Source organism: Culex quinquefasciatus, chromosome 2, assembly GCF_015732765.1.
Source record: "Culex quinquefasciatus strain JHB chromosome 2, VPISU_Cqui_1.0_pri_paternal, whole genome shotgun sequence".
NCBI classification, from domain to species: domain Eukaryota; kingdom Metazoa; phylum Arthropoda; class Insecta; order Diptera; family Culicidae; genus Culex; species Culex quinquefasciatus.
Genome location: NC_051862.1, coordinates 58,105,512 through 58,132,717, shown reverse-complemented (window position 1 = coordinate 58,132,717; position 27,206 = coordinate 58,105,512). Strand labels below are relative to the sequence as shown.

General features: G+C 36.4%; 1 protein-coding gene across 1 annotated transcript in view; it reads right to left on the bottom strand.

Moving 5' to 3' along the window:
• Window positions 1–5,880: 5,880 nt before the first annotated feature.
• The window catches only part of LOC6038097 (trehalase), a 34,010-nt gene continuing 12,684 nt past the window's right edge, over window positions 5,881–27,206 (bottom strand). Inside the window, 7 exon segments of the mRNA XM_038250105.1 lie at window positions 5,881–6,310; window positions 6,380–6,478; window positions 7,889–8,012; window positions 9,494–9,633; window positions 9,636–10,464; window positions 10,524–11,007; window positions 11,537–11,908. Of these exon segments, the coding sequence (XP_038106033.1) occupies window positions 6,381–6,478; window positions 7,889–8,012; window positions 9,494–9,633; window positions 9,636–10,464; window positions 10,524–11,007; window positions 11,537–11,697 (1,836 nt within the window). The 5' untranslated portion in view covers window positions 11,698–11,908 and the 3' untranslated portion in view covers window positions 5,881–6,310; window position 6,380.

The following is a 27,206-nucleotide window of genomic DNA, read 5'->3' as shown; positions in this document are numbered from 1 at the left end:
AGCCCGATTACCATTCCGGAACCATTTAATTGATGGTGGTTTTAATTTTCTGTAGTAGATAAATTTAGTTGAACCTTCCAAAATTACCTAACTTACAGACCCTCCGGAAGTGTCCCCCAGTGGCAACCCGTATCCGGTTCCGGAGTGACCAAGTTGGGTCATAGGATATCGGCATGACCTTAGATGATGATAATTTTTAATTTCATGATGTTTGATACGTCGCATGATATGATTCCTTGAATTCTCCGGAAGTGTCCCCCACTGGCACCGGTAACCGGTTACGAAGTGACCAGGTTGGGTCAGAGGATATCGGCATGACCTTAGATCAGTGGCCCTCAGCCAGCTGATCATCGCGGGCTTATTTGGAAATTTGCCTCGGAGTCGTGGGCAACATGTAAAATATAAATAAAAAATAAGTTGTAGAGTAGAATAGTTTGAAATTGAAATTTTGACAAACAACTAAATTTTTGACAACTTAGAAATTGTCACCAATTATACATAATCAATTGAAAAAAAAAAAATCAACATTCTTCATAAATTTTTCTCATGTTTTAAAATATAAATGTTGTACAATTCGACAATATTTCACTTTAAAAAAAAATATTTTTTTGTTATATTTATATTAGCTTTTTTTTGTTTATAATTATTTTCTTGGTTTTGCGAACACATTTGGTTTGATTGTTCCATTTAAGCTTTGAATGTTTTGAACATTTTTTCAATGATTTTTTGAGTGAATTTTGAAGAAACAGTAATAAGTTTTGAATTATCCGTATGTTATAGGAAAAATTCATATTTATTGAAATTTAGAAGTTTATTTTGGTTCGAAAAATTTGTATTATTGAACAAGATAAAAAAGTGTTTTTTCAATGATTTTGAAATTTTTAAGATCTTTTCGTACGAAGTACAGTTTTCTCGTTTCATTTTGAATCAAAGATTCGGGCACAAAAAAATCAAAAATATAATCAAATTGAATTTTTATGTTCTGTCGATTTTTTAGGATAACAAAATTGAACCAAAAAATATTAGCTCGGAATTCATATTTTATAATTTCCTTATTCAATATTTCTAACAAGTTTTAGTCAGAAAGTGATCTGATGTTTAGAACTGTTTGATATTTATTTATTCTTAGTATTTTTAGCAACGTGATTCCCAGATAATACAAAGTTTTTGTCACACTATCACATTCATAATTTTATATTTTTAAAGGAATGAATGTTTCATATTCATTATTTCCAAATTTAGAAATTTAATCGCTTTATAAATTCTACAGGAAAATAAGGCACCACTAGTTTAATACTTCCCATGACCTTATAAATATTATAGAAATCAGAAATCAATTATGGTTATTTCGTCAAAAAAACATATTTTTCTTTTAAAGAAACTTAGTTCATGATTTCTCTAGCGAACTTCATATGAGAACGCAAAGTGGGCCGGATTCCAAAATAATTTCAAAACCATCCCGAAGGCCGTACAGAAGACCTCGGTTAGCCACATACGGCCCGCAGGCCGCATTTTGGTGACCACCGCCTTATATGGTTATAATTTTCAAATTCATGAAGTTTGATACGTCGCATGATATGCTTCTCTGCATACTCCGGAAGTGTCCCCCAGTGGCCTCCGGTTCCGGCGTGACCAGGTTGGGTCATAGGATATTGGCATGACCTTAGATGGTTATAATTTTCTATTTCATGAAGTTTGATATGTCGCATGATATGCTTCCTTGCATACTCCGTAAGTGTCCCCCCGTGTCCACCGGTAACTGGTTCCGGAGGGACCAGGTTGGGTCAGAGGATATTGGCATGATCTTAGATAGTCATAATTTTCTTTTTCATGACGTTTGATACGTCGCATGGTAGGGTTCTTTGCATACTCCGGAAAAGTCAACCAGTGGCCACCGGTAACCGGTTCCGGAGTGACCAGGTTGGGTCATAGGATATTGGCATGACCTTAGATAGTCATAATTTTCAATTTCATGACGTTTGATATGTCGCATGATATGCTTCCTTGCATACTCCGGAATTGTCCCCCAGTGGTCATCGGTAACCGGTTCCGGAGTGACCAGGTTGGGTCAGAGGATATTGGCATGACCTCAGATGGTCATAGTTTTCAATTTCATGAATTTTGATACGTCGCATGGTAGGGTTCTTTGCATACTCCGGAAGTGTCCCCCCGTGTCCACCGGTAACCGGTTCCGGCGTGACCAGGTTGGGTCATAGGATATTGGCATGTCCTTAGATGGTCATAATTTTCTATTTCATGAAGTTTGATACGTCGCATGGTAGGGTTCTTTGCATACTCCGGCAATGTTCCCCAGTGGCCACCGTTAACCGGTTCCGGAGTGACCAGGTTGGGTCAGAGGATATCGGCATGACCTCAGATGGTCATAATTTTCAATTTCATGAAGTTTGATATGTCGCATGATATGCTTCCCTGCATACTCCGGAAGTGTCCCCCAGTGGCCACCGGTAACCGGTTCCGGAGTGACCAGGGTGAGTCAGAGGATATCGGAATGACTTCAGATGGTCATAATTTTCAATTTCATGAAGTTTGATATGCAACATGACGGGTTCCTAGCGATACCATTATTGGAACCGTTTTGGTGGTACCCTAGAACCGGTTCCGGATTGGCCACAGTTGGCCGGAACGATCCCAAACAGTCAGGGGTAGTATATAGTATATGAATGTAATGATTTACAAAAAATCCGGTTGAAAAAATTGACTAATGTGTTGATTTTATAACAAAAGCTGAAAAAATCATGTTTATCGGATGTTCCGGGTTAACGGAACCGGTGTCCACTTTTGATAAATCATCTCTACGGGAGCTTAAAGTTGAGGTTATTACCCGTCAAATGCAACTGGAAGCAACCCGCTATGTGTTATCGTTCCGGAGATACAGGTCCTCAAAGTCGGGGCCTCACGGTGGGTAAGAAGGAGATTATTATGCAACTTGCATGCACCTCGGAAATTCTTTCTGGAGGTTGTTGGGGAGACTATTCTGAGTCAGAAAAATCAACTCCCAAAATATTCTGTCGGTGAAAACTGATTTTATCTCGATTTGAAGTTAAAAAACCTAATATATCACCTAAAAACTCAAAAATACGTCTAAAAACTCGGTCTATCTCTGGACAAAGGTGTACATTTTCATCTAGATATCAATTTTTAGTTCACAAAATATATTCCTGACATAGTACACCTCAAATCGATCCATTACTTGAGTCCCAGCGTCATCAGGAGGTGTAAAATAATGTTATTTCTAAAAAATATTTTCAATTTGCTCTGGTAAATAAACTGTCATGTCTGAATTCAAAAACTAATGTTGTAGCATTGTTGCAAACGAAATGAAGAACAATTTTGCAGAAAAATGTATGACATTTTATCCATTTACAGCAAAGTTATGTCTATTTTAGTGGGAAAATTTCTGCCAATTTTCAAAATTCTTCAATATTTATCTCATTTCTGTTATAAACAGCTACTATGATCATACTCAGAAGGATGTAACAAAAATTATAATTTGGCGGTCATTCAGGGGCTGGTTACGGTGGGATTACTGAGCTCAAATTCCAAATATGAGCTTGATTGAACTTAACAGGAACTGGCGTTTGCATTTGAATTTTTAATGAGATTTAACCCGTAGAAAACACTTTTTTCAAAAATGTAGATTTTTTAGTCACTTTGGTCACTGAAGCGTTAATTTTAAACATCACTGACGTGTAGGACAGATCCTTGCGGATGTTTTGACCTATATAACATTGAAGTTTTGAGCAAAATGAAATGGCGCGACGCTTATCTTTTCTGCTGAGACGTTTTTCTAAAAAATAAAAAAAATTGAAGTCCTGTGCAGAGCTCCAGAGTGCATCAATTCAGTGTTCTATATACCAAAACATCCGCAAGGATCTGTCCTACACGTCAGTGATGTTTAAAATTAACGCTTCAGTGACCAAAGTGACTAAAAAATCTACATTTTTGAAAAAAGTGATTTCTACGGGATAAATCTCATTAAAAATTCAAATGCAAAGCGCCAGCTCCTGTTAAGTTCAATCATGCTCATATTTGGAATTTGAGCTCAGTAATCCCACCGTAACCAGCCCCTGAATGACCGCCAAATTATAATTTTTGTTACATCCTTCTGAGTATGATCATAGTAGCTGTTTATAACAGGAATGAGTTAAATATCGAAGAATTTTGAAAATTGGCAGAAATTTTCCCATTAAAATAGACATAACTTTACTGTAAATGGATAAAATGTCATACATTTTTCTGCAAAATTGTTCTTCATTTCATTTGCAACAATGCTACAACATTAGTTTTTGAATTCAGACATGACAGTTTATTTACCAGAGCAAATTGAAAATATTTTTTTAGAAATAACATTATTTTACACCTCCTGATGACGCTGGGACTCAAGTAATGGATCGATTTAAGGTGTACTATGTCAGGAATATATTTTGTGAACTAAAAATTGATATCTAGATGAAAATGTACACCTTTGTCCAGAGATAGACCGAGTTTTTAGACGTATTTTTGAGTTTTTAAGTGATATATTAGGTTTTTTAACTTCAAATCGAGATAAAATCAGTTTTCACCGACAGAATATTTTGGAAGTTGATTTTTCTGACTCAGAATAGTCTCCCCAACAACCTCCAGAAAGAATTTCCGAGGTGCATGCAAGTTGCATAATAATCCCCTTCTTACCCACCGTGGGCCTCAAAAAGGACTTTTTTCGGTTGTAGCAGGTTCCCGGTGGCCACAGTGCCCAAAACCGGTTCTGCCAGTCGGAATCGCAAAGTAGACATTCTAACCTTTCATTTGCGGCCAAGACATCCAAAATCGGTCAAGGTTCCGAATTTTGGCAGCCAAAAACATTTCTGGGTCATATAGACCCGAGTACCATAAGTGTGACTTTTTTTCTGGGGGGCACTTCCGGTGGCCACCGGAAGTCCATTTTTGGCTCAAATGTGTGTCTTGGTAAGATGCACAAAGTCATAAAATTTCAGCTCTGTAAGTGCCAAAGGTCAAAAGTTACGATAACTTTTATCATGCTCTTGGGTCATATAGACCCGAAGACCATGCCCGGGTTAAATCCGATTGATGCAAACGTTCTTCAGGGCGGGGCTTGTCGATAAAAGCTGAGGTACCTCGCGCTCGGCTAGCCGGCGTAGAAATGGGTCACCGAAGCTCGGCAGAGCTAACACCTACCAAATGCCTATGCGAGTTATTTGCATGTATAGAATGTAGATCTAAAAATGCATGGAAACAACTCAATTTGTAAGAAGCGACCGCGTGGTCCCGTTTGGTTGGTTGCACACACACGCACACACACAAGAACCTTCCTTGGACTTATACGAACCCAACGCAACAAAAAGCACCTCGATCCGAATTTCCGTGTTGAATTGATTCGCTTTCGAACAAAACCGTCGAATTTTTTATGTTTATAGATTTTAAAATAAAATAATTGATATTTGATTGAAAAACTGACTAATTAACTGACATTATCGATGTTTAGCATACTTTTGCGTTCAAAACAGTGGTTGCAATTTAGTTACTTCACATTACATCAGGTCAGAAGTTTTTTTTTTGAAAAGGTCAAATAAACCAAATTTCCAGTTTTTGCTTAATGGGTGTTTTTAAAACCGCCTTGAGTCAGGGGTATTAAAAAACACCCAAAAAGCAAAAACTGAAAATTTGGTTTATTGGACCTTTTCAAAAAAAAACTCCAGAGGTGAACTTATGAATTTTCAATAGTTTATGGTGGTTTCAGGTTCACATTTTTATATATTTTTAGGTAAAATTTACATTAGTCATTAGAGCCGGCGTTGTCATCATGGAGAACAAATATATTTTTTAAATAAGGATTCTTTTATTACAAAACAATAAACAGTATTTTTGCGAGGATTTCAATCCCACGGTCACTATCATCGACCGAAAAATCGACGGAAAATGCTGTACGGAAATAAATAGAAGCAAAGAAATTATTTCTCTTAAAATACCTAATCTATTCTACACGACTACATTCAGTTAGCAATAAGTAAAATCTTAATAAAAAATATGTTTAATTATTTTTACAAATTGCTTAGCAACACACACGTCCTACATGCATCACTATGATCAACATAGATGAGGGGAGGATCAAACGAGTACTCGTGTAGTCAATACTATAGTAGGAATGTGGAAAATATCATGCAAAAACGGTTTGTAGGTAGTAGTATCACGCTGTTTTAGTAGGAAATAGGCGGCTTTCACGTCATCATTGCTTTAGCCAGCACGCCTAACAAACACACTCTAGTCCAAAGCTTGGATGGATCAGTCGTTTCTGGAAGAAGAAATGATTTAAAAAATAATTAAAAATCTTAAAAAATAGACTCGGCTCCTACGAACTTACCTCACCCAAAGATGCCAACGAAGAAGGCTACGATGGTTGCTAAGATACCGGTGTTTATCGAGTAGGAGACCAGGGCGCCAGCATTGCTTTTGCTGTCATCTGTCAGTTGGGCAAATGTGTGTTGAAATTTGATTTTAGTAATTTTTCTAATATTTTGTTTTGAAATATACAAACTCAATGAACACCTCATTTGTGGATGGTTTAAAGACTCACAAGATGCTACCATAGTGACAGATTACCAAATACCGATTCCAGAAAAATTATCAATCAATTTAGCATGCATTTAAACACTTCCTGCTTTCAGTGTAACTGTCAACTCGAGGCTTGATCTTCACACGGTGAAATTGAAGGACACACGATAGAGAATGTTTTACCCGCTTTTTGACAGAAACTGAAAGGACAATCTTAACAAATGAATGAATGCCATCACCGATGAATGAATAAATATGAACACCATGGTTGAAACAAAATAAGTTTATTAAATCATGCTTGCACTTTCTTATTTCTAACATGTTTTCACGATGGAAACACCTACAAATGTAGTTTATCTTGATATTCTGCGAAGTAGAGAAAAATGGTTTTCTAAAAATACATCATAAACCTGTCTATCACATGCTGGCTGCTACAAATAGGCACAATAGTGTATGTGCAACTGCTTGTTTTCCTCTTCAAACCTCCCTAAATGCAATTTAAAAAGCATCCAATTTGAATACAATGAAGTAGTATTTTCCATTTAATTGCAACTAAAGACATACATTTCACAAAAAAAACGGGGAAAGACATAAAAAGTGCATACTGTTACGTAACTTCCTCCTGAGGGTATGTCTTTTCCTGGAACTACTTTTTTTTCCTGCACAACGAATTGGGATCCTTACAATATGGTATACAATCTTCGCATTAACGAGATAAAACGACTCTTCAATAAATATTTTCTTGTTAAAAACAACAGATGTTTAGTTTAAAACCAAAACAGACCCAATTCGGTCTAGAATCTAGCCAGCTGTTTTGTTTTAAAACGTTCGCCATTTTTGTATTGTTTTGTTTTTTGGTGATACTGTTTGTTGTTGTTGTTGGTGGTGTTGGTGTATTTGTTTGATGTGTTGGTGCGACCACGTGCGTCGATCGCCACGATAAACATGCACATGCGGTTTTGTGTTTGATTGTGTGTGTGTTGTTTGAGGTTTGTACATTTGATTTGGTCTTCGCCTTAATATCGGTTCGTCGGCTGCACATGAAAAAGAGGGTTTAAGAAAGTAGGGACAGTCACAACACAGGTGCGTACACAGAAGGAAGTAGGCGATGACAGTAAGCTTAGAATTAAATAAACGTGTAGCTGAGGGTGCAAAACGAGATGTGAACCGATTTTGGGGCGATTTAGAGCACTATTTTTGTTGAGAAACACACAATAGTTTCGAACGATAGAACGATCGAGGTTTTTTTTGGCAATGAGAAATCCTATCGGTGAAACGATTAACACCCCAAGCGTGCTTTAATCGTATTTAGCCGAACCTGTTGTGAGCCGGTCGCCGTACTTGTCCATTAGATCCATCACGGCACCGTTGGACCAGCCAAAACCCTTCTGGACCTCGTACTCGCCGCCACCACCGTGGCCGCCGAGCGATTGGGCGTCGTACTGAAAAAAGATAAAAATAAAATTTGGTTGATTTTTTAAAAGTGAAACTGGATAGTCCCACAAACTCACATTTTTTACCGAGTTTGGTAAAATTTTATCAATTTTTCAACTGCTGAAGGGTCGATAAACTAGGAAGTACCGAGATCGGTAGAATTTCACCGAAATTTGGTAGTAGACTTCATTATTGTTCATCGTACAACCGATTTTCGGTTATACACTGAACCCCCGGTGGTTGGTCACGATTTCGTTTGACACTTTTTTTGTTTGTACCCCGATTGTTTGGCAATGTCAAACTACAAAGGAGGAACTGTCACTTTTTACACGTGACTCACACTTACTATCAAAGCAAACGTTTGGTAGTGTGTGTGAGCTCCGTGTAAAGAGGGTGTAAAACTAAACAGTAAACCCGTTCGTTTGACAACAATTGGTATCAAACCGTCGGTGTTTCAGTGTAATTTGTTGAATTTTACAGACGGTTTACTGATCTTAACTTTACCGATTTTTCAACAACCGAATTCGTTAAAAAAAACATTCAAATTATGGTAAAAAATCTGGCCTAAAAATTAAGATATTTGCCAAGAAATCTATATAAAATCACATAGAAAATTTTGTGAAACATAAAAACAGTACCCTTAATGGGGGCTAATCGATGCTGCAGTCTGAATAGGGCATTTAAGAAACTCAAGTTTGTAAAGTGACCTAGTTATTTTGTTGTTCTTTATCTCGTCCGCTGTGTGCTAGCTTGTGACATAGACCATTTTGGTCGAATATGAGTTAATGATAACGTTTTGCTATACTTAACAAACACTACAAGATGCTTTAACCCGATTTTGGAAACTCGCTTCCGTTTCCCGGATATCGCAATACACACTTGTGACAGAGACCAATTTATCATCAAAATGATCGTGCACACTTGTGACACGTCATACATGTTGTTGGAAAATGTGGAAAATTTGTCCTATTTTTCACAAATTTATGTACGCACATACTTTCTAAAGGCAATGCAACCTTTTGTTTTTGAAAATAAACTGATTAAGTCGGTTAAACTATTTATTAAAGCCTATTTTAGTTTGTATGAGAATTCTGTGCACACTTGTGACACGTAGTACAATTTTACTTGCAAAACACACTTGTGACACGTGCTTTTCAGATTTTGTTTACATTATTTACTGTATCTTTTAACTGGGGTAACCAAATTAGTTGAAACTTGGAGCGTTTGTTAAGCGATAGTATACGAACCGATTGCTTCAAAAAGTTTGGCTCTATCATTCATAGTTTTGCAATTATTTACCAACAAACTGTAAAAAATCGATTTTCTCGAAAAGTACTAAATGGTCGTTGTCACAAGATAGCACACAACTGACGATCTGTTCTAACAAAAAATAAACAAAAGTATCAAAAATTGTTGGCCCTATTCGCAACATTTGTCCTGATTCGCCTGCAAATTACGATATCTCAAGTTACGAAACAATCAAACTCACCTTCTCATACATGTTGGAAGTTTCGTTGTACGCGATATAGTTGGTGCGCACCCACCGCTGGGCCCACTTGTACGCCAGATCCTTCGCCTCCTGACTGTTCAACCCATCCAGTCCCATGACCAACATGTGCTGCATCGGGGCCACACGTTCGGGAAGTCCCACTGCTCGTGAGTGTTGGCAATGGTATTTGGGACTCCTCCCGGGTACTTGTCCAGCTCGTTCTTCTCGATGTACTTTATGATCTTCTTCGGAAGGGTTGTGTCCTGCTTGTCGTAACTTCCGGTCCACAGAGGGGACAGATTCGTTGGGACAAAGTAGTTGCGGTGCTTCTTGTTGATGAGGTCGTAATCGAGCCAGGCCCCCTCGGCTTCGCTCCACAGGACGGCATCGATGGCTTTCTTGATTTCATCCGCTTTCGCTTCGTACTGTTGTGCCTTGCGGAGGTCGTTCTTGAGCTTGTAAAACTCCGAGATTATGGCCGCGTTCCAGTACAGGATGGCGTTCAGCTCGACGGCGATGATCGATCGACACTTGAGGTCGGTGAGGTTGCCAGCGTTCGTGCCGTCCTTGATGAACCAGCGACTGCTAAAGTCCATGCCACTCTCTGCGGCCGCCTTCAGCTCCAGGTAGAACGCTTGCTTGTCCTCTTCCTTCTCGAAGACCTCGGCGGTCAGGATGTCCTCGCGGTACGATTCGGGCCGGGGTCCGCTCGACTTGTACCCGTACGCGGCCAGGTGATGACCGTTCACTTCGACAAGGTAGTTGTTCATGAAGAACTGGAACTCACGCTCGAGCGTGTCTACGGAATCCTGGGCGAACTGGGTGTCGTTGGTGGCATCCACATACGCTTTGACCATAGCGCAAAGGAGTGGGGGCTGCGAGCGCATGCTGTAGTAGATACGACCTCCGTTCGGGATGAAACCGTACCGCTGGACGATGGACAGGAAGTTCTCCAGCATGCCGCGGGTGGTCTGGTGGAGAAGAGTTGAAGATAACAGATTTGAAAAGAGCTTTTCCGTGACAACCTTACCTTCTTCATCTCCGAAAGCAGCAGTCCCTTAACGATCCAGTACGAGTCCCAGTAGTAAAACTCCCGGAACCGTCCACCGGGCACGATCACCGGATGATCGACGGGGATGATCGAGTACTGGTCGGAGTTGATCGCCACGTCGGCAATCATCTTGCGGCCCAGTTCGTGCCAGATCTGGTTCAGCTTGCTGGCAAACTCGCGCAGGTCGGCGTCCTTGATGCGCTTCAGGAAGGCCGGACTGGCCACCCAGTCGTCCGGAATCCATTCCTCGAACTCGGCGCCCGGCTTCTCAAAGTTGGACTCGACCCACGCCTTCAACTCCTCCCGGCTGGGGTCGTTGTTCTTCTCGGCCATGAACGCGTTGAACGCTTCCAGCGTTTCCTTCGGCTTGCCCTTCATCTTCATGTCAACGAACGTCTTCGAGTCCGTGTAGATCTCCTTCATCTGCACCGTGTGCAGCAGCTGTCCCTGGCAGTAAATTTCGCTGGAAGATGGAATAAACAAAAGTGATGATTTAGCTAGAATCGAATACCTTCACTGTCATCAACCAGTAGCACAAGTTACATTCACCATGGCGATTCGTTGAAGTGACTAAGCTGACGACAATTAAGCTACAAAAAGTTTACGCATCAGCTGTTTCTATTCTTGGCTGGTCGTCGGCTTATGTACCGTACATGGAGTCATAAAAAAAGATTCTTCAGATTTGGTGGCGCACGTGTTCGCGGTCAAGAACACGTGAAAAATGCTTATTCTGTGCTTGTCCGTCATGTCTACCTAGTAAAACCAACGCTTGATTTTATAGCAACTGCCATTACGGCGATCAACCTGTCATTCGCATTATGCAACCGATCCTCCCATCGATCACGTTTTCCGGTTTTTCTCAACTCATCTCGTGAGCGAAACCGCCAACTTGGATTGATGACGCACACAGAGTTCAGCTTGGAATTTCCCCCGCCCAAGACAAGCCTCCTTCGATCATTGTGAGGGGCTCGCCAGTCTGGTAGATCGCTTACCTTGGACAGCTCGGTAGCAGATTCCCCGTCGCGTCGAGCCGGTTATCGACGATGTGGGGGTATTTCTCGATAACCACGGCACCGTGCAGCACGTGCAGCAGTGTTCCCAGCACCAGGGCGGTGCAAGAGAATGCCCGCCGAACTGGGACAACGCGGGACATTTTGCTTTTTTTGTGGCGGGTTCTTTTTATAGCACAAGCAAGTTATCACAGTTTAGAGGTTACGCTTCGTTCCTCGCAAGGTTCACTGAGCTCCGATTTAGCACTAATAACACTTTAAGTGTGCTTAAGTATTCCTATGACTAGAGGTTCCGCTTATCTAACGCACATGGTTACTTCGATGGGCACAGTAGGTCGTATACAAGTTCTGCTGCTATAAACAAATATCTCACAAGGATGACTAGATTAGACGAGATAGCAAATGGTGTGGGAATTGCAGGTTGATATCAAGCTAGAGTTCGCGCGCGGGTGCAGGCGTTGTTCCTTGCGGTTTCAGTCGTGGATTTCAGGTGAGAGAACAAATCGAGACTGGCGCGGTGCGACCGCGGTGAGGGCCTTTTTATTCGCCGGTTAACGGCGATCACTCAAAGAAATGTTGTCCCCGATAGGGGGTTTTCCAATATTTCGCTTTCAGATGCTGAATATGGTAGCTTAAACTTGAGAAAGTTGTTACCAGCAGAGTAAATTTCTTCTAAAAGCAGAAAAAATGTGAGATTTGTCTTTACTGCCATAATGGCAACTACCATAAAAATAAAGCAATCGTGTCACACCCATTTGAATGCCAAAAACTCATTATGAAATTATATTTTAATTGCCAATAAATTGCGCAACAACCCTGGCCTTATTGTGAATCCCAAACTCTGAATTCAGAATCCCGATGAGGTATACAGATTGCGCAAAAAGAACTACACTATAAAATTTTTGTATTTCCCACCATGCGGAGAAAAAATCGAACAAACAGCATTGTCAACCGTTGACGGCATTGAGGACATAGGGTACGTTATCCATTAGTGGACCCCTTTCCTATAGTGGACCCTCTGAAGGGTTTTTGATGAAAAATTCAATGAAATCACAATTTCAAGCGTGTTGTTGCCTACAAATCTTTTATTTGGCATGTTCAGCATCATTTAAATCAATGTTGACTGATATTGAATTGTCCTTTTTACCAAAATAAGTGTTTTGAGTTCGACATCAGAAATCAGCCATGGCCACTAGCATTTTCGCAACAAAACTACATTTATATTTTATGATTGAATTAACTATACAATATAATTTTGACTGATTATTTAACTTCAGCAAATCGAAATAATGTAATTTTAAGGAACATTACTAAAATAAAGCGAAGAACTGCTCATTTTCGAGCAAAAATAGGGGGGTCCAATATAGGACAACGAAAATCCAAACTTTTCCAAAAGTGGACCCCTGTTAATTAAACCTTCAAAAATGAAGAAAACTGTGTATTTAAGCAAAAGTTTCTCTTAAACATACAATAAATGCTTGTTGTTATCAACCTAAACGCATATTTTTTTCAATTAAATATACACAGCTAAAAATGTAGTAATCCAGTTGCGTGTAAAAGACCTGGGTGTAAAATAAATATTGCATTATTTTATGCAATTTTATGTGATTTTACACCCTGAAATTTGTAGCCCATCAGTATGGGAAACCAACTTGCCGAGATGTCAAGCTCATATATGCGTTTATCTTTACAGCTTTTCATAGGTCTGATGGCCGAGTGGGCTAGGGCGCTAGTCCTTACTGTTGGTGCTGGGTTTGAATCCCGTCGGTTGCAACTTTTTTTTGTGTTTCCAAAAAATGTACATGCAGTGTGTAATAATAAGTGTTTATTTTGACGAACGTGATGTGCATGCTTTTGCATGCGATTTTATCATCGGATTTTTTGCTGTGTAAATATAGCTGTTTCATGTTAAAAGTACCAAAAATGCTGAATCCGTAAAAAATATAATTAATCAAAACTATCAAAACTTAACTGAAGCATCATAATTGCAGTTTGAAATGATATTTTTTAATAATAAATCAAGAACAAAACTTTTTTTTTAAATGAACATGCGTGGTTTTATCAGCAACTGTAAACAAATCTACTGTTTAGTTTCGGTCAACCATTTATGTAATTAATATTAAAAAATGTGCATCAAAGTTACTTTTTTTATTATTTTTACGTTTACAGTGATTTTTGAAACGTTTTCTCTGATCTTTTTCGGAAATAAATGTTTTTAAATGTCTGTTAGGTTTTTTTTGTTGTTTGAAGCCATTTTTGTTAACAAAATATATTTGTTTATGATGAAAAGTGAGCAAAATCCATCTTTTATTCATTATATCTATCATTAGACCTACACCATGCACCAAAACATCAAATATCGATTAAATTTGGTATAAAAATAACAGTTTGCCTATAGTGGACCTGGGTCCACAATCGGATTATGGACCCGGGTCCACTATAGGAAAAGGGGGTCCATAACAGGAAAAAAAAAACTTTTTTTTTCAAATGGCTATTTTTTTGCTCAAAAACAAATAAACTGATGAAACAAATAGTCAAAATTGTTCAAAAGACTTCAGTTTTTATTGTTTTGAACAAAGGGTTATGAAAAAGGGCTTAAAATATTGACAATTTGTGAAAAATGTGCATCGGCTTTACTAGGGGGTCCACTAATGGTTAAAATACCCTAAAACGGAGCAAAATTTTAACCACAGTTTGGCCAGTTGGGGCTGCAGGGATTTCCCCACTTTTTAAGTTGCTTTATTTGGATAGGTAAATCTCTGTGATTTTGGTTTACATTGGGTGCAAATGTTCACAAGCATTATGGCATCACATTGAACAATATTGGTATTAAGTAATTGTTTTTTTTTATTAAAATATCTTCTAAAAGGCATTAAGTTGCGTCTAGAAAAGAAAACGTATTTTTATTTATAGATAAATTTACATTGTTTGAGACGAAAATCAGAAATCAATCAAAGTAAAGAGAAATAAAATAGACAGCGATACCCCCCTTCATTTTTTCCCAAAAAATCAATTGATCAAAAAGAAAAAATAATACCCAAAATAGGGATTTTCTTGGAATAAACTTGTTACGTTTATTTTTGCATGTATGATCATATACGGCACATAATAGTTTTTTTTTTTTGCAAATCGGACTTGAAACTATATGAAAAAAAATGTTTTCATTTATTCATTAAAATTTACAACTTTTTGACAGAAGCATAACTATCAATAAAACATTTTTATACTTTTTGTTTAAACATTTCGAATATTGTGCTCGAAGTTTAATTTGTTTAAGTATGTTTTCCTCCACGACCAGGAACCGAGGGATAACTTAAAATAAAATATGTGCTTGCCTGATTTATTTTATTTTATTATGCTTTTACGTAAACCGATTTTTAGTAAAATTTTGCACCTTGTAAATTTTTGCAATTGAAATTGTTCACCGCATGCAACTTCTTAGGTTGTACTAGGTGAACAATTTTGCGTTTCTTTACTTCTCTTATTTTATGTTTTTTTTCTTCCTTTTTTTGCTTTTTAGTTGCATTTATCTTGTTGAGGGTCCATCCATAAACCACGTAAAATAAGTGTCCAAGTGGTTTATGAATGTGTTTTAAAAATGAAATTTCATTTTTCCACATTTTTTATTGCAGTTTTTTTTTTATTAAATGCTAATATTTTCAAATACTACACTGAAAAAAAAGTTTAATTTGGAAGGTTGACACTTCGATTCTTTGAATACCACATTTTTTAAGAAATATTAATTAAAAAATGTGTAAAATGTGAACCTGATGAAAATTCATCAGAAACTGATGAATATTCACCAGTTTCTGATGTAGTATTACATTTTTCTTGACACTAAATCTGTCACCATGTCCTGATGAATATTACCATCATTTTTTCTGAGTAGGTACCATTTGAATTGCATTTTTAATTCAAAATACCGGGGCTCAATGATAGGCCAAAGTTGACCCTCGAATAAAAATACATTTTTCAAAACTTTTTCAAAGTCACAGAAATCAAATCAAAATACAAAACCCAAAAAAATAAGAGTTCTTTTTTTCAATGCCTTATAAAGGTAATAATTAAGTTGGCAGTTGCAGAAAACCATCAAAATAAATTAAGAACTATCCAAAAAGTATTTTTTCCGAAAATCGGTTGCATGATAAACTTATACCGATTTTCATTATAGTTAGACTAAAAAGGTAATGTTCAGGTTCAGATTTCCGCAGCAATTGATTTAAAAAATCCACCGAATATTGTAAAAACACTTTTTTTATAAACACTTCACAGAAAAAAATGATGGTTATATTCATTAGAAAATTAGGCAGATTTTGTGTAAAAAAACTGTGTAATATTACATCAGAAATTTTAACCAACCAAAGTTTCAACCTTCCAAAATTAAACTTTTTTTTCTGTGTTGGTACTGCATTTTTTGATCAAATTGGCATTTATGGAAACTTAACGGTTCATAATATGTAAAGATTTGCACTATTCGAATCGGGTCTCTTCAATAATGTAATCACACATTTTTATGAAACTTCACTAAAATCCACGACTGTAATTTGGCTGGCGCTCAGCATTTTTCCAACCAAATTCTACCACAAAGTACCAATTCGCAACACCCAATTATTCTACCTTTCCACACAATCACTTCAATTGATTCGCACTCCCAAAAAACTGTATGGCTGCTATCAACCAGTTGTAAATAATATTTTTCGCTCACAGGTAATCACTCTTTTCCGTCCACGGTTTAACTAACACTTTAACGAACAAAAAAAGAACAAACTTGCAATTTCAGCCGTAATTAGAGATCCTCTATTAGCGTTCGTACCCGGCCCGACGAAGCAACGAAACGAGTAAAAAGCCCGCCAGATCCTTTCTTGCCGGCGTTTGGCAGACGAGTGAATTGGGCGAAATTGCGGTGGCTCACTTTTATAACTCTGTGTAGTACTAGTTTGTAGGTAACACCTTGAGAGAGAAGTACTTCAAATAAGTCGCGCTCGGGAGAACTTTGGCTAAGTTAGTTGTACCGGTTGATACTGCGACAGTGCACAGTTAAATTTAGTTAGAATTTTATTACCTTTGAAATAATAGACTTTTTTCTATTCAAAGCATTATAATTTAACTGGGATACTTTAAATTCTTATTAAAAGTAACTGAAATAAAAAAATCTAAGTTATCTTTTTAACTGTGATGCAATTTTGTAGTTTTGTTTCCCACTGAGGGGTTTTTACTGAAAAAGTCCAGCAAACGCGTTGTTTCTTGTTCGAGTGGCATTTGCATTATTAAACATATCAATCCCAGTGGGAGGGAGCCGACTCCAGCCAGCGGAGCTGGATTTGCGGTTTAGTTAACATTCATGATTAGTCTATTTCCAGATAAGATGAATGAAATGTTTAGAAAATGTGGCGCAATCGGGAGCGAGCTCACGGGAAATGCGGGAATTAGTCGTAATAAAGTGGAAATTTTGGCTGGGAAACACGCGGTTATTGTGTTTTATAATATTGCTTTGTCGAATACACTGAAAATAAACTACTGCTGTAATGTTTATAACAAAAGATAAACCCAGGATCCCTTATAATATACACTTTACAGATCTCAGATTGTCAACTGTTTTTTAGTAATCATTTTAAAGAATAGAAAATTTTAACTAGATTTCGAAATTTCGTAAAAATATTTTAATTTAAATATTATAACATACAATAGAAAACATGACAAAAAATTTAGTTACAGTTTTACCAATTTAAAAATAAGCATTGCAAAGAAGATTTCTTCAAATTTTCAAATTAGAACGTAGAACAACTAATTTCTGGTAATTTCCAAAACTTGCAAGGCAAAGGTTGGATCAATAATGTTCTGAGCAATTCCAGCCCAAAACAGAAATTTTTTAGGTACTTTTTTCTTGACCCTCTCCTATTTCAATGAAACTTTGTAAACATGTTATTCTAGGCATACACCCAAAATTCAGAGTTGAGAGAATCGTTCTCTCAAAATTTATTGAGGGCTCAGTGCCAAAATCGATAGAATAATTGTACCAACTCACACCATCATAACAAATGAGTTCATTCGTCAGTTGAATCAATAAATCTCCAACAAGTGTCATACATCGACTTCTAACCTCTCCATGGTCACCAAGCTGTGGTGGCCGAGGCAGCTAAGTTATTGGATTGGTCTGTCAAAGGTCTCTGGTTCGATTCCCGTAGTCGACACTTTTGATTTTTTGTTTGACGGATGAACTTTTTTTTGCAAATGAACCTCGAGAGAATAGTTCTATCGCCCATCTCGAGCTGTGTTCTCTGTGTCCGTTAATGGTACCACTATTCTCTCAAATCGAGACCATCATTCTCTCGGACTAGCGCTGCCAGTTTTGGGTGTATATAAGCCATTTGAGACGGGCGTAAGTGTTTTAAATATTTTTGTATTTCGTAATTTAAATATTGCTGTATCTCGAAGCCGTTGCATCGTATCAAAAAGTGGTCAAAGACAAACTTGTAGGAAATTTGACGGGCTTTCAAAAAAAAAAAAAAAAATACGCTGAAAGAAACAAACAGTCCACTTTTATGAGATTTTTTGATTTTTAAGTTTAAAAGTCATATTTGAAGGTGAGCCCACGATTTTTTTTCGTTCAAAATTTTCGTGAAAATAGCCTAAGATGTTACAAAAAGACTCACGAAAAATGCAGGATGGAACAACTCACCTAAAAAAAATACAAAAATCATTTACTGAAACTTTTTTTTTTTCAAAAGTGCTCTAAACGTCAAAATTTTTAAAAGCCGAAAACGGAAGTCGATTCTCCACACAATTTTACATAAAAGTCTCCATTTTGACCATTGTCCTAAGTCCAATCCTTGTGAATTCCAATTTCCCATAAGTTTGTCTTTGACCACATTTCAATTGGATGTATGGGCTTACAGATATGGTGAATTGTTCCATTCTGCATTTTTCGTGAGTCTTTTTGTAACATCTTAGGCTATTTTCACAAAAATTTTGAACGAAAATAAAAAATCGTGGGCTCACCATCAAATTTGACTTTTAAACTTAAAAATTAAAATATCTCATAAAAGTGGAGTGTTTTTTTCTTTCCGTGGTTTTTTTTCCGGAATGCCCGTCAAATTTCCTACAAGTTTGTCTTTGACCACTTTTTGATACGATGCAACGGCTTCGAGATACAGCAATATTTAAATTACGAAATACAAAAATATTTAAAACACTTACGCCCGTCTCAAATGTCATTATCGAGTGTAACTGGCTCCATATACACAAAAATGGCTTATATAAGCGTAGGATAACATGTCTACAAAGTTTCATTGAAATCGGAGAGGGTCGGGTACAACCGATTTCTTATTTGACATGGAATTGCTCTTCTAAAAAGAGAATTTTTGAGAATTTTCTCAGCTTTTTGCGTTTATTTTTATCTAAACCAGACACTTTTATTTAAATAAAACTATAACTCAGAAACGATATACTTCATCAATTTTTTACAAAATACTTATCGGTTCAAAAGTTTTACATCTACATATATTTATGGAATTTGTTGTGCATTTTTGATATTTAAAAAAACACGTATTCTTATTTTTTTTTTTTCAAAAAGTCACAGCTTGGCCAAAACCAAAACGTCCATCAGACCCTGTAGCTCATAAACTGGTCAAAAAAGAATATCAAAAATGAAAAAAATATTGAAAACGTAAAGTTTGTCAAAGTAGAGCTTATGTAATAAAATGTAGTTCAAAAAACGGGTGATTTGTTTTAGAGTGCAACTATTTTTACTGAATTAGGTTTTACGCCGTGACGTCATTTGACAGCTTGTATGCACTGTTTATATCGTCTTCGTGGATGTCGTCCATGTAAACAGTGTACTCCTTTTTAACCTCAAAATTGAGTCGGCGTAAAATCTAGTAGTCCTAATTATAACCTATAACTTTGCCCAAGACACTATATCGATCAGAAAATTCCTTCTCGAGGTGCAGATTTTGTTTTTTTATAGCACTTTTCTATGGACAGCCCTGAAATTTGTATGGAGACTCGTATGAAGAAACTGAAGATGCAAAATGGCTTATTTGGACATAAGGAATTGGTACACAAAGTTTCATACAAATAAAATAGAATAAAAAGTTGATTTGCCATATTTTAGCGATTGATAAATGATGTACAATCTGTAAACTGTTTGAAATTATTTGTTAAAAAAAATGTATTAATATTTATTCAAATGGAATAAGATAAAGCTCATTTTAAATTTTTGGATTCATTTTTTCAAAAAATATAATAAAATAGTTATTAATAAAATAGTTTTTTACACTATAAACATGTTTTCGAAATCAAATGAATGTGACAAATATTGCAAGAGTTTTGTTTTGAAAAGGTCCTATAAGCTATTGTGTTTCATATGACGTTGAGACCTTTTTAAAACAAAACTCTAGATTTCTCGTTCGTATTTTATCTGTTTATCAGCAACAACAACACTCAGTGCAAAATCTGGCGGATTAGATTTGGACATGTTCCTGGGCAAAAAATGATGCATTGTTTGACGCTTGATAGACCTTTTTATGTCGAGGCTTGTTTTGATGAGCAAATAACGTGTCGTATCTCTATATAAAGCTTTTTCGCTGCCCCCTATCAGGTGACGAGGTATTGCTTGTACTGCAGAATTAAATAATTGAGATTGATAACATGTTGCTTGCGCTGCAAAGTCAAATTAAAATGGATTGAAGTGGTTGTTGTGGATATAAAAAAGTGTTGACATTTGCTAGTGTTTTGATTTTCAAAAAATTAACTAGGTTCCATTAGGTCACAAAGTTCTAAAAAAATAAAATGCTTTTATATTCACAAGACTGGTATTATTTAATATTTTCTATGTAAATGGTTCACCATAGAATACTGTTTAAATAACTCCTCCAGGATGACTCAATGTAGCTGATTCCTCTTGTAACCACACGCCCTGACCGCGAGTAGCGCGATTCTGATTCAAAAGTGCTTGAACAAACAGCACGTGCCGGCTTGCTAGTACAAGTAGACAAATCACGAGATTACAGATTTCCTATAATCATAATCATTCTGAATCCTGAAATATTTGGACATCCTTGACAAACGAAAACAAACACAGGCTTTCTGGATGAACAACATTTGGTTGGGGCTGTTTGACATGATCGCTGATAGCAACCCACCTTCGATTATGCGCACTAATTTCCTAAGCCTACTAGACGTTGATTAGAAGCGCATGTAATCCCATGCATCCTGCACTTGCACGACAGGATTTATAGCAAATCCCGTCCGCCATTATGGCGGGCGTCGATGACAGCTCATCACCCAGAGACAAAACCTGCTCAAAACAATGTCTGCTATGTCTACTTTGTTGACGTGGTGTTGTTTGTTTATGAATGCGACCCGATCGTTACCTGAACAGGTCGCGCCTGATCATCGCCAGTGTCTGGCCGTACAACGTCCTTCGGGGTTGTTGCTGGCCGTCTTTGATGACAGCAGCAGCTGTCGTTCCCGTGCTGCTGGCGGAAGTAACGGAAGTGCTGCAGGATCGACTGCTGCCGCATTTCAGCCGAGTTCCAATGAACTTGACGGCGATCACCGGTTGATACGGAGCTAGATGATGGTTGTAAAGCTGGCAACGTAGCGCAAACATCTCGTTGGTTCAGATGCATACCAAAGTTGGTACACGACAAGCGTTTTTTTTAAATGTCGTGTGCTGATGAAAACAGAATATCGCAAAAAAACACGACTTGAAGCGGAATTAAACCCGGGAAACGCACGATCGGAAGTGTCACGACGGTAGTGCGAATGGTTTAGTAGCACGAGTGGGACTGATTAGACGATCAGAGAACAGCTCTGTTGCGAATCGTACTGGAAACGTGCAGATGGTTTGTATTGTGTGTTTTTTTTCAAATCTAAGCGCGACTTTTGAATTCGCACGAGGCAACGTGAGAGTCTAGTCTCGGGCATTCATCTGCGGGAAAGCTTGGCAGAGATAAGGTGCGGTACGTCACGGTTTGTGTTTACTGGCAAGTTCAATGTCGATCGTAAAGTTTTTGCAAAGCTGTGGAAATTTTACCTGGGTTATCGCACGTTTTTATAACTTAGAATATTGAAAACATGAAAAGGGGCACATTTTAACAGACAAAACAGTATTATGTTTGTGATTGAACTCCCCCTTGCGGGTTTCTAAGCTTGATTTTTTGCAATTGAGACATTTATGCGAACATGAACAGTTAACAAACGCTCCAAGTTTCGACTAATTTGGTTACACCAGTTAAAAGATACAGTAAATAATTTAAACAAAAATCTGAGAAGCACGTGTCACAAGTGTGTTTTGCAAGTAAAATTGTACTACGTGTCACAAGTGTGCACAGAATTTTCATACAAACTAAAATAAGCTCAAATCAATGGTTTAATCGACTTAATCAGTATATTTTTAGAAAGTATTTGTGAAAAACAAGAAAAATTTTCCACATTTTCCAACAACATGTATGACGTGTCACAAGTGTGCACAATCATTTTGATGATAAATTGGTCTATGTCACAAGTGTGTACTGTAAACCGGGGTGACTTTGATAGGATTTCAATTTGTTTTTGGAATATTTTCGAACAGGTAAGGTTTTTCTCAAGATTATTATTTTTAAAACATGTACTGGGGTAGGCCACACAAAGTCCATGTACTATTTCGGAAAAAAGTTTTTTCAATAGTGTTTAGAAAAATAGTTACGTTAAAAATTCTTGGTTTTAATTCCGGGGTGACTTTGATAGTCATAGTTTTTCTTGTTATGATCATATTTAAGATATTCAAACTTTATTTGTACGTTAAATGTACCATCACTAAAGTAGCTGATATAGTTTGTAAGAAAAAAAATCAATGTTTATATTAAGTTAACTAAGTGTATAAGATTTTTAGCAAAATACATATAAATTTTAGGTAAAATTGTTAAATAGTCGGAATTTTGCCTGAAATTTGTTTAAACTTGTTTTGTTCATAAATTTTTCGATTTATATTGCATTTTATACTGAATTTCAAGCACGAATCACAGATTTTCACATTTACATGAAATTTGTTCGACTGAAATTGCCTATAAAGTTGGTGATTTTTTTTTATTGTGTTTCAAAAACAAAATATTAAATATTATTTACAATTTTTTTAACCTTCTCCTAGTGGAAAATTTTCCAAAGTATCCGAAAATGCATTCCGTTTTCCGATTAAAAATCATGTTCATTGAGAAAATCATGACACTTTGAGAAGTTTGAAGAAATGACTTTCATCAACATTTTCTTAACTATACTTAACTAACTTTTTAAACTTGTCAAAATTTTATGAAAAGTTCTTGTTGAGGTACTTCGAACACTTCTCTACCACGGTCAGTATGTTTCTAAACCATTCCTTACGTATTTTAACTGTACTCTTCATTTTGCGTAAAAATCGCAAACCTATCAAAGTCACCCCGACTATCAAAGTCACCCTGTTTTACGGTATTGCGATATCCGGGAAACGGAAGCGAGTTTCCAAAATCGGGTTAAAGCATCTTGTAGTGTTTGTTAAGTATAGCAAAACGTCATCATTAACTCATTTTCGACCAAAATGGTCTATGTCACAAGATAGCACACAACTGACGAATTGTTAACCATCTACAACCCAACATCGCGTTTAGGTAGGCTTTTTTTTCTTTTTTTTTTGGCTTCGATAAAAAAATCGACAAAAAACAATTTTTGAACCAATTTTGTATGTTTTAAATGCATTGGAAACAAGAACTCATTAAATTGGAAATTTTAGGGGTAAAAATTTCGCTTGTTTTATGTGACTGTACTGTACTGTACTGTACATTAAATTGGTAATTTTAGGGGTAAAAGTTTCACTTGTTTTATGTGACTGTACTGATGTTTTTGAAAATGTTAATTTTACTGGCTGTGTTTTTCACTAACATTTTCTATACGTTTTGTTAAAATAAGTATCCAGTAATTTTTGTAATATTTCAGACTATGACGCTACGCATTTTTCTACCATTTAAATGACAATGGTACCGTGCTTTAGCAGAAAATGTGAAAAACAAGCAAAAAATGAAAAATGTGACTGTAAAAATCTTTTAAAAAACTAGGAAGTCAAAATATAATGTTAGGCTATTTGTTTTTCAAATTTGTTTCGGATACTTAGATACGACTTTTTTTGTAAATTGATACAATTTGGCTAAATCATCACGTGAGCTGATGTGATTTTTTTTCAATATTGATGAAATAGTCACTAGTTCATGCTTGTATTTGTCGTTTTTTGATGCAAATCTTTCTGGCTAGGGTAGACTTTTTATCTTCAAAGGTCTAAACTGTGCTCCAGAGAGCTGAAAATTTCAAAATATTGCTAGATTTTAGACTTCCATACTTTATTCTTGTTTTTTGATTTGATCTCATTTCTTTAAATAAAGTCTTGAAAAACCGACAAGAGCCAATATCGAATTTTGATTTTTTTTCTAACTTAAAAAAACGTGGAACCATTTTCAGTAAAACAAACCTATATCACAAGAAATACAGCTAGGCTTAAATTTTTCTCAGTTTTTAGTTTTGGTAATTTATTTTTTGCTTTAAATCCAAAACAGGCTCAACGAAAGCTTTTAATTAAAAAAACAATTTCAGCGAATTTTCCCCGAAAGTGTTTGTTTGTTTCAGCAGTGCAAACTTGTAAAGGGTTGCAGACAATGATTTTAATTAGTTTATTTTTATTGCACTTGGGCGTCCTCAATTGGCACAAGGTGTAAGATAAAGAGGGGTCGATATTTCAAGTTTAACTTGTCGGTTACATTTTTTGCATGCATGACCGACTATTCGGAGCAACAAATGTCGCACTTTACATTACAAAAGCAAATATTTATTGCCTTTTAAAAGCGTGCATGCGGCTTGGTAAACTCGTAAAATTAGGCAACCCTTTACGTTCGGTAACCCCAGCTTTGCTGGTAATGAAGTTCATATCACAAGGCCATTTTGGTATCATTTGGCAATCTTTGGGTTATTTTTAGATACCTTTGTGGGTTTTACGGAGGTACGGGCCCTATTAAAGCCCTTGAAACGTTGTTTGTATGGTTAAACTGCTTGTTGGCTCAATTTGGTTCCCTGGAAACAATAAAAACTGCCCGTCATTTGCGCCACTCGAGCTAACCTCTTTGCATACTGATAACAACGAAGGGGCCACGATACTACTGGAACTGCTTTAATCATATAAAGTGATGTCAATGCGAGATAATAGAATATTCAATGTAATACACAGCTCAGATATTCACCTTCCACCCAGCAGTGCGCAGACCATTTTGGCGCTGACCAAATCCGCGGTGAATCCGAAGTTGTCCTGAACGACCTCCTAGGAATCGTCGCCGGAACGTTCACGGAAGCACGTGGTTATGGCCCTTTCGCTGGATGTCACCGTCGCATGATCCCAAGTTTTCGGCACCTCTCACAAACTTTTAAAAATAACCGTCGTTCGTGTGGATCGCGAGACGAAAGTCACACAATCATCGCGAAATAAAATTATCGCAAAAAAAAAGTTCAATAATGATCCACCTGGCGGCCAATTATCGTCAATTTTTCGGCGTCGCGAATCGTCGTTATCGTCCCATTATGACCACACGAGAAATGTACACCTCAACACACAGAGTTGTTCGTCACGTACGTACAGATTCTATTGTCACGAATAAGTTAGAGATAAAAAGCAAAATGGCGAACACGCGCCTTACAAAAAACTATCATAAAATCATGTTTTTTTTTGTTTGTGAAAAATTCACTTGTTTGCTCGCGGTTCAGTAGCTCTTTGCTAACTGATCAGAAGTGACGAGAATCTTGTCTTTTGTCCAGGAAAAAAAAGCTTAAATTATGGCAAATTGGTTTGACCAGTGCAAAAAAAAATCTGTAGTGACCGACAAAGAGTGGCACGTTTTCGAACATCTGATCGGGAAGGGCAAACAAAATAGGGTGTTTCGCGCTGGTATCTTTCCTGCAGGAATATTTTCAAACAAATTCAGCAAATAATCGGGGGCAGTTTGCAAGTGTGTGAATTGATTTGTCAACAATTTTGCCACCTTGGAAGTGAGCAAATTGCGTGGAAGATAAATGTGTATCACATCTAAATGATTGTTTATGAGTTCAAGGAGCTGGCCACTTCTAGAGAAGGTAAATAACAATTCTTAATGACTGATAAATTGTTAAACTACTGTGAAACAATGTCTGTAAAAATATTAAAAATTGCATATTTTTTTTTTGAACAGTCTGAACAAATAAATTTATATAAGACTGAACTTTGAAACTTACTGTACGTTCATCTGAGGTGAATCAGGAATAATAAAATATTTAAAGATTGAATGAAAATTTTGGAGAGTTAATTATTGGCAATGATTTTGTCAAAAATCAAATCTGGAGTTATTTTTCAAAAAGGGCCATACAATTGTAAATTGTTTAATTTTGAAAGGTTAAAAAACAGGACGGTTGAAAATTAACTTTTATGCGATGTAATCTTACCTAAAAGAATGTGGAATATGTTAAATCACACATAAAAATATGTAATTATACACAGTTTCAGGGAATATTCAAAACCTTTTTTCTAAACAAACTCTGTCAACTTTTCTTGATGTAAATTTCACACTTCTGAACTACCCATGTTCGCATAAATGTCTCATATTCAAAAACAGCAAGCTGCGAAAAACGCATTTGAAGTTTGTCCCACACATAAGGCTACGTGTTAAGTTTTCACGGAAAAACTCGATTTCCTCCTGGTTTCTAGAACAAAGTACTGGATGTTAAAGGCTTTTCGGAAAAAGCACACGATTTCGAACCAAACTGCATCAATAACTCAAAAGTGATGAAAATGCATATGGGACATTTATGCGATCAGGGGAAATGAATGATATTTGAAAAATAAATTGAAACGCAGTTTTTTTTCTCACGTATTTAAAAATCGTTTCTGACGCAAAATATCAGACTCAGAAGAGATTTACAGGAATTTTTATATATTTCAAAATATATTAATAAGGAATTTATATTTTTAACCCTCAACCACCCAATTTTTTTATTTCGAAAGTTTAATTTTCTGCGATAAACTTTACTTGTCTTGTTTCATTTTAAGCATTTTAATTTGCATTTATCATGTTTAGTTTTTGCTTGTTTCTAATAGTATTTGGCCTATTTTACTATTACCATATTTACTTTTGCCAGTAAAAAATTACTGCATACTTATTTTTACATAATATAGAGGAAATGCTGGTGAAAAAATTACATTTCAAAATATATTGGCAAACTCGCAAAACACAAGTCAAATTTCAAACTCTAAAAGTTTTCAATGCTTTTTAAAGATCCTAATTTGGTTACAAAATTGATTTTTAACTATTTTTTAGATCGAAGATCTAAATGGTATATATTTTTATTTTAAAGAAGCTGTATCTCATGAACTAGTAGACCAATCTAAAACGGTTCTTAATAATGTTTTAACTGCATTTTAATTCATAAGGGAACATTTCGGCTGTCTACAAATTAACAATTTTGGAAAAAAATCGTAACAGACTTAAATCTTTTTAAAACATACATGTTTATATAAATTCATTAATATTATGTTGTACTAAAATATTTTATTTTAATTTAGATGACAGCACTGCCACGATATTTTTTGAATTGAAATATCGCATTAATAATATTTTTATAGGTGGTTCAT